Consider the following 8,871-nt stretch of genomic DNA (forward strand, 5'->3'; position numbering starts at 1 on the left):
AACTAATACACAATTACTGTCACATGCAGTTTAGCAATTATTTCTGAAGACATTTGTCTAAAGGTTTCAAAACGACTATAAAATGGTTCCCTTTGTTATCTAACATTGCTTAAACCCGACACACACAAAAATCTCTCCCAACCAGCCTCCGCCGGGCCATTCCTAATGCGGGCAGGCTTCCTCGCGCTTGGAATAAACATCCGCCGTCCCAGACGTTGTTAGATATCATACTAAGGCTATTATGAGCATGGGTAGCTGTCAACTAACACCTATTATGAAAACCTTCAATTTATACATGATTTTTCCTGCTCCAAGAAATCTATAAATTTATAATTAGAATCTCTTGCTGTTCAATATTTGTACATAATAAACAGAGTACCTGAGGACGATGAAATATAGAAAGCTGAATTCATTATTAATAAACTCAGACGGTACAGTACCTCTTCCCTCAAGTCTGGCTGCAACTTTTGGGGGATCTATATTCCATTATTTTTCGGTTGTGGCCTGCGCGCGGTAGCCGTGGACACCGCCTCAAACAGGATTAGGATTCTGCTCAGGTTTGACACTTGCTGGTTTTAATTTTCATTTTATCATAAGCAGTTTAAGATTGTTGCCAGTGGTAATTTGCAATTTTTATCAAGACCTCTTCATTATAGCTTCTGACAGGACAGATGCTGTAATTAATCATGCAAGACAACTGGGGATAGTGGTCAGACTGCACTCGCAGTACAGCTATTGCAGGCAAAGAAGGGGAAGAGGAAAATAAAGGATTTCTCCTCTCTGTCAAGAGTAAAAACATATAAACAGCACTAATATCCTGACAACACATTGGGAGTGGATGTTTCCAAATCCTTCATGTGAAATACCTGCCCTCTCCACCCCTCCTCTATCATGTCCTACTTTTATGATAAAACGCAAGTCAGACAACTCGGGATCAGGGTCAGGGGCTCAGAGACGGGGAGCCCATGGCAGTAGCTGCGATTACATCAAAGATACAAAGAAAACCACAATTTGTGCTTATTTGCCTCTCTGCACACCGCTGGCGAGAGACAGGTTCCCTGTCCTGCTCCTGCGGATAACTGTAAGGCAGGGCACCGCAGGCTTTGCAGCCCGACCGCTGCTCTCCCTCTCCGGAGTGAGGCGTGGAAACCCCGGGGAAGTTGTATGCGACTCTCGGCAGCACATCTTTGTGGATACAAGAGCTGATCGCTCGCTCGGTTCCGATGGGTACCTATTTACCCAGTATGTTTGATAAGATATAAAGTTAAATAAATTTTCCAAGAAAGTGTTTTCATAAGGAAACATTTCTGGGTTTTGTATCAAAGACTTATGCCCATCGGTTTTACTGAAATGTGTTTATTCTATAGCAAGATAAAAGCATTTATTTTAGATAAGCAAAATACAAACAACTTAATTGCTGCTATCATAACTCATAAAAAAGTATAAAACAGCATAAAAACACAATAAGCAATGTAGCAATTAATAATTCATGTTACCAGTGTTTACATTAAAGCCTCATTTATGAAAACTTTACAACACATGATATGAAAACTTACAACTTTTAAAGAAAATATTTACATTGATTATTCGATTGTGGAGTTTCATTTAAATATTCTACTGGTTTTACAGCGTATTAAAAACTCTTGCATTTTTCATCTTAGCTTTCTGTAATAACAGTTTTATTTAAGTGCATTTCCCTTTTAAAAATACAGTGTATTAAATCTGAAACTCATCACTTCGACACAGAATATAATATTCACATTTGTTCTGTAATTGGAATTAACGTAAGAGGGTAGATGTCAATATATATTTTCTTACAAACTATGGTAGGTTTATTTGGAGAAATGAAGTGAAGGGTTGGGTCAAACATTTAAGTTCAGTTACTTGCATTTGTTTTTCTGAAGACATTTAGGAGAGAAAAAAATTAAGAGCTTTGGCAAAATCTGTGATTTACTCTATTTTTTCATGACAAAAAATGCCATCAACTAACTCATGTCATACAAGTATGATTGTATGAAATCCAATCACCATTTTACAGGTAGTTACAACTGTGCTTTAAGGGCTTCATGGGTTCATACTGCCTCGAAGTGCATTATTCACTTTTAGAGAAAGAAGGGTCATATCATATAACTCTGAAAGGCCATTTTGCAGTCGTAAGGTCCAGGTATTTATTAGGCCATTTGATTCACATATTGTAGGTAAAGCTTAAATAAATTAAAAAGGCATCACATGAAAAAGAGCACAGCTTTTTTTTTTTTTAAACAAAATGATTTATAGTCAGCTAAAAGATGATACACAGCTACATTGTAGTTCTTTATTGCCTATCTAATAGACACTTTAGAGGATCATTTGATCTGTTATGCATCCCTGCATAACTACCATCAACAATTTACAGTTTTCAGCCAAATATGGTTTACCCCCACCCCCTCCATCAACACAAAGCCATGTTGCAAGATCATTTCTCTTCAGAAAATACTGACCTGTGATAAAACTTGAGTCTGTGTCTGAGATTGTATTTGTGCCTGGTGCTGCTGAGGTGCTGGCTGAGGGCTCCCAATGGCAGGGATGGGAGAAGTGATCTGAGAGGCTACCGGAGAATGCTGCTGAGGAGAAGGCTGTGACTGGTGTTGCATATGCTGCATTTGCTGCTGCTGCATTTGCTGAAGCTGTATGTGCTGCAGTTGCTGTTGCATTTGCTGTTGATTGATTTGCTGCTGAAGCTGCTGCTGCTGCAAATGTTGTTGCATGTGGTGCTGAAAATGCTGCTGTTGCATTTGTTGTTGTATCTGCTGATGCATTTGATGCTGATGTAGTTGCTGCTGTTGCATCTGCTGCATCTGGTGCTGCTGGAGCTGCTGTATCTGGTGCTGCTGGCTTTGCATTGAGGGACTTACTTGAGATGAAGATGGCGTTGCCACCATACTTGTTCCCATAGAGCTTATCAAGGGAGCTGCAATGTTTGTTGGCATGTTTGGTGCAATGGTAACAGAAGCTACAATCTGATTCATCGGCAGTCTCATGGTTAAAGGTTTTGGAGCAATTGCTCTGGGAAGGGACTGTTGAAGAGTCTGAGGAGATGCCGATACTGTCGCGTGTTGAGAAAGAGAAGTATTCAGAATAAGGGAGGAAGACAGATTTGTGGATGCCAACGTTTGCTGAACAGAACGAATTGTCTGGGCCTCAGCAGATTCTGCAGCAGCCTGTGTTTGGAAAAGAAATTCATTGTATTTTTAACAGAAAAAACAGTGTTACTGTTTACATAGAAATAAAAGTCACAGCTACCCAGGGAGACTTTTTCACCTTTTGTTTTCTATCGAAAAAGATCAACCAGCAATCTGAAGAAGATCACTGATCCATCGATCCATTACATCACCTCTTCATCTGTCTCTGTATGCGGTACCTCCAGTTCTTACTTGGACGGAAAACTAACTTGTGCCCTTGTTCAACACCAGAAAGTCACAGATGTCACGTACATTGTGTGGCTGAAAAAGCTAAAAAGGGCCTCACGCTTTCTATATTTATATGTTTTCAAAAAACCGCTGCTCTTTGGGAGACAAATCTGCGCAGAAGCATGTCCCCCCGCACCAGTTATCATGGCATAAGAGTAGCATACAAACAACGAAACTTCTCAAACAACTTTTTTAATTTGCTTGTTGCAGTTCTTCACACCTAAGGCATCAAGTCCAGGTACCTACAACAGACAAAAGTCTAAGGGAACATTGTCAAGGCTCCCAACTGAATACTCGGAAGCAGGACAGCTGCATCGGCGGGGTGCCCTGCTCAGGGAATCCTGCCTACTCCCAGTGTCCTGCAGGTTTCTGATGAGAAACGCCTGCAGGAATACTACAGTCCAGAGAGGCCTATTGCAATGAATGAGGCGTTCTGGTGCCTTTGAAGGCATAGTTTTATTAGGTATATTTAAATATATTGTGCATATTGAAATTAGATATATCTAAGCACCAAAGGTAGGATTCGTCTCTCAGTTTTACACATCTGCATTGTACACGACAGGTAGAATAGTTGCCTAGAACCCCTATATAAAGGAGAGAAAAAGTCCCTGCCAGCACAACCAGCTGACATATTCTAGACATATACTTTAGAATGTGTGAAATTATGCTGCAGACGTGTCTATTCCATCCCTAGTCTCAGCAACAACCTCAGATGAAAAAGCTACAGCAAGCACGTCTTAAGTTAAGGCAGACGAATTCTGGACTTAGAGCGTAACTTCCACTCACAGTCTTCCCACAAGTTACTTGGCAGCCCAGGTCCCATGGATTTGGGAGGAAATATAATTTCTGATGTTTTTAAAAAGGGAACTTAGGACTGACAAAATAAATTCCCTCAAAGATATTTACAATTCCAGCTGCCACTGAACTTAGCATTGTGATACTAAAGGCTTTAAGAATATTATCTAAGTCCTAGAGGCAACAGAAAAACGCAGCTTCTCAACACAAGGAAGAAGAAATCTTCCAGCGTTCAAGAACGCACGTGTCTAATTTCTGCTGTTGTATTTCTAAGCATTAATTAAAATACACAGCAACTTTCTGTGTGATTTACTAATGCTCTGCAGTTGTACGTCCAAATAAGTATTCTCAGGAGTTAGATATCGTCACTTTCTTCTGTTGCTTTCTTGTGATCAAAGATCTTTTTGTAATTGATCTTTATGAAATACTATTAGAGAAATAACCACCTGGATTAATTTTTACCCATATTTTAGATGGCCATAAGTATATTACCATTTATGGTATTCAGATGCAACAGATCTACAACCAGTGTAGTGCTGCCGGTTAAAAAGGTAAATTCTCAAATAAGACAGCAGAGCTTTGTTTTCTTCACGAGTTTTATTTTAACTCGGGATCTGCTAAAATACTCCACGTGGCTCACTGCCAGCTAGTCCATTTGTAAGCACTCTCCAAACTCAGAGCCACCACGCATTTTTTTCCCCTCACCTGCAAGAAGTACTTAAGCTTTGTCATACAATAACTGCTCTCCAGCTCCATGCAAAACAAGTCTGTCTTTCCAGAAGTAGCGCTTGAGGAAAAACAAAACTCTGCGAATAGCTTGCAAATGTTAATGTCAAAAGGTCAGTATATTTTTCATGACTGAATTTTACTTTTGTAGTGAAGTGCATTATTTTGCCTCCATAGGTAAAGAAAGATGTACATTTACAAAGTTATTGTTTAGTAATCATTACTGTGCCATTAGAAAGATGAAGGTTTTTTTGCAGAGACTAAGCGGGGTTCAAGCAGCAGCAGAACATCTTGTAAAGCTGTATTACAGAAATCCTAGGATTCTGCTTTTATTTTGCATAACATCACACCCCCACCCCCATATTTAAGCACCATTGCCGAAAGCTAACTTGCATTACACTGAAGGCATTATTAGGCTTACCTTAGAAACAAGGCTTGCTCTATAGGCAGCAAGTGCCTTTAGGTATTCTTTTTTGGCAGCTTCAGTTTTTCTTTTATATACCTATTAAAAGAGACCACAATTTCACCAACTTCAATTATTAAGACATTTTTGCCAGAATGCTCTCAAAATCACTTGCAAAAAACCAAAAAACACAGACCAAAAAACTGAAAACACTCTACTGTTAGATGTGCCTTTTCTTCCCTGAAAGATCTAAATATTATTGCAGGTGGTTACAGACTTCCAGGTCTACTCACTGGACTTGCACCACAATTTATGCTGATTTATCGTGAATAAAAAATGCTGCTAGAGCAGCCAACTGTTTGACAAGACTACCTATGCACACTTTACCTCCCCAGGAAATGATATTTTAATGACTCTAAATAACAGGGATATTAGAACACTGAGTATTTCAGATGCTAAAAAGTATCTGCAGTAATATAAAATAGCAAAAAATGACTATCCAATTTTTTTTTTTAACAAATATTCAAACTGCACATACGTTTGTACCTTTAGAAAAGGTAGTTCCTAGAGCTTGGACAATTCACTTTCCCCAAAGCCAGTATGAGAGAATCCCATTGAGTTAAACAAGTTAGGCAAAAATGAATTAATCTGTATTTTTAATCATAAGTAAATTTAAAGTTCACCTTTAAATCGCGCTCATCATTATCTGTTAGATCAGACTAAAAGTTTCCAAATGTATTTCACAAACAAGTATCATTCATATCTTGCCAGAAGATGTGTCCTATTCGGGAATCTATTCTTCCATCGCAGCTTCCACTAACTCACTTGGAGCTGCACGGAGTATCAACAGGGAAACAGCCTCAAAGGATTTTTTTTTTTTTTTCCCTTCAATCTGTGTGTAGGAGTTACATGTGTATAGAAAGAAGAATAACCCTCAAGGAAGAACAAAACTCATCATTCTGTACCAAGTTTGAGTTGGAGGTAACATTTCACACACGACATTGTAATGAGGCACAGAGGATTGGCTTCAAAGGTTGGAAATCAACATGCTTTGTAACAAATTCATAAGGCAGATCAAAGGAAAACGGTAAATGTGCTGTACCTTCCCCTTTTCTCTTCTAAATTCTGATTAACAGGGAACAAGAGCTTTGAAATAGGAATCATCAAAAGGTGGTCTTAACAGGACTCTAGGACAATATCACCTAAGCTTTTTTACAAACTGCCCTTTAAACTTTAAAGACAAATACAGCCATTTAATACTACCTACTGGCTCTTTTTAGATGCCAGGTGTTCAGCAAGTTCAAAAATCAGTGTAGCTCTAAAGAGTAAGAGGTCTACATCAGCAAGTAGTGTGGTCCACTCAGAGCAGAGGTAGGAGGATTTTTTTACATGGATTACTGTTTTACTTCTTGCAAGACAGCCCTGCATCAGTTTTTTACCTGTTTTTGTTCTTCTCCTAAACTGTCCCACATAGATGCCACTATTTTTGAAACCTCTCCAAATGTAGCATTCGGGTTCTGCCCTTTAATTGCAGCTTGCGTATCCCTGAAGAAAAGGGCATATGCTGACACGGGCTTCTGTGGCTCATTGGGATCTTTCTTTTTCTTCTTCTTTGGAGTCTTGGGCTTCTTGCCAGAATCCGGGGCAGCTCTTTTTTCTCCAGTAGCCTAAGAAACAGTAATAACAACAGTCAATATAAGCATGAAATAAGTCAGATTAATTCCAAAAAACTATTGACAGTCTGGCTTAATAATATATGGGTAAAGCTACTATGTAGGCAACGTTTTGGAGAGCCCTGTTGTGCAAGCCTTTCTCCTACCAAATAGTACTTAGTCTCAGCTTAATCTCATCAGATCTACTGTAACTAAATGCATGAATAGTTACTACTCCTTGTAAGCATGGCTCAGAGAGTCAAATCCCATGAGCTTGACCTGAAAAAGCACACCCCGATGCTAATTTGTATTAAAAAAAATTAAGATTTAATCTATAATATATTTTGAATAGGCAATCTATGTTTTTCCATTAGAGACTCAAAAGACAAGAGCTTGGAGGCATTTCCTGACTCCCGGCCTCAGACTGTCAACTTCGACATGGGTCAGGGGTTAAAAAGCCCACCCTCCGGGCAAAAAGCAGTAGCAACTCTGCAGTTTCTATCCACCTGCAGCCAACACCCACTGCGTCCGCCGCCCCTCGCGCAGGGTCAGGCTCGGTGCTATTGCCAGGCGCCGGCCCTGCGCCCGCGTCCCCCCCTTGCCCCTGGGACGGGGAACCCCCAGAGCAGCACACCCAGCGCTGCAGGTAACGCTGGCCCCCGCGTGCTCCTCGTGTCCTGTACCCTCTTTTGTTGAGCTATGCACAGATTATTGCAGCAAGGGGATAAAGTGGCTCTAAATATACCTCTATGATAGTCATTTTACTTTGCTATTTCGAGGATCCTGTACAATGCTCTTTCCATATGCACAATTTCCATTAACTTAATGAGAAAACCTTTCATGGAACAGTCTAAATTAGGCCCTTTAAATATACTGCTATAATAACATTTGTGCTTTATTTTGTTGATAAAATTTTCCTTTTATAACAGATTTATTTAAAGCCAAATGTAAATTAACTAAACTTTCAGTTAGAAGAAAGCTTATTTTATTTCTATCTAAATGCATCTATGTTTTATATGACTCCAGAGAATACCGAAATGACAAAACTGTCCAAAGTTGATGAGTAAAGAGATTCACCAGATCTATAAAATCTGAATGAATGTATTGGACCAAATATATATATGTGTGTGTGTGTGTGTGTGTGTGTGTGTTTGTGTGTGTGTATTCTTACGTTTATTATTATGGAAGTATTATGGAAACTTCTTAAGTAAAGAAGTTAAACAGCAAATGAATCATATTCCACTGTACTGTAACATTTGTATTTTATATGACCACATTGCAGCTGAGATGATACTGCCACATTCATGAAAATACAGCATACAGACATGTGAAGCTTACTCGCTACAGCGCATGGAATAACTTACTCTGTTTGATTCATCTGCATCTTCTTCATTTATAGAGCTGGATGGGGAAGGAGTGGCTGATTTACTTGCAGGAGGGGAGGGAGAAGTGTGTGGCAAATTAGTGCCTCCTAAATTTAGCCCCAGCTGCGCACTTAGCTGAGACTGGTTAATGGTGGTTAGCTGAGAAGGAGGCATAATTCCCGAATGAGCAGCATCAGTCATATGGACAATAGATCTCATAATCAGAGAGTGATCCTGGCGATACTGGGAAATCTGTGAGTGACTCTGATCCTAAAAGAGATTGAAACATTATTTAGTCGTTAGCAGTTACCCTATAGCATTACCAGGTAAAGTTATTTTCACAGGCTTACAGAACTGACATACAGAACTGACACTGTCAACTCACAGTTTGTTTCGCTTCTTTTTAATTAATTAAATGCATTTTTAATAAATTAAATGCAGCAACAGTTACCACACTTGCCCCGGACTTCACTTCTCCCCCA

The 8,871-nt window shown here is 39.4% G+C and overlaps 1 protein-coding gene across 1 annotated transcript; it reads right to left on the minus strand.

The window, feature by feature from the left end:
* Positions 1–404: 404 nt before the first annotated feature.
* Positions 405–8,654, minus strand: TOX3 (TOX high mobility group box family member 3). Its single transcript, XM_009572574.1, has 4 exons — positions 8,390–8,654; positions 6,813–7,040; positions 5,392–5,472; positions 405–3,200 (listed from the first exon to the last, which is right to left on the minus strand). Exons 1-4 carry the CDS (start codon positions 8,606–8,608, stop codon positions 2,466–2,468), a joined length of 1,263 nt encoding a protein of 420 aa, XP_009570869.1. The 5' UTR covers positions 8,609–8,654; the 3' UTR covers positions 405–2,465.
* Positions 8,655–8,871: the final 217 nt, after the last annotated feature.

Source organism: Fulmarus glacialis, unplaced genomic scaffold (genome assembly GCF_000690835.1).
Source record: "Fulmarus glacialis isolate BGI_N327 unplaced genomic scaffold, ASM69083v1 scaffold20612, whole genome shotgun sequence".
NCBI classification, from domain to species: domain Eukaryota; kingdom Metazoa; phylum Chordata; class Aves; order Procellariiformes; family Procellariidae; genus Fulmarus; species Fulmarus glacialis.

Excerpts from the sequence above, each read along its gene's own strand:
- TOX3 (XM_009572574.1), bottom strand. The coding sequence starts at position 8,608 with ATGAGATCTATTGTCCATATGACTGATGCTGCTCATTCGGGAATTATG. Across the intron at positions 7,041-8,389 it reads ATGCAGATGAATCAAACAGA|GCTACTGGAGAAAAAAGAGC; the intron begins GTAAGTTATTCC and ends ACTGTTTCTTAG. Across the intron at positions 3,201-5,391 it reads GAGCAAGCCTTGTTTCTAAG|GCTGCTGCAGAATCTGCTGA; the intron begins GTAAGCCTAATA and ends TTCCAAACACAG.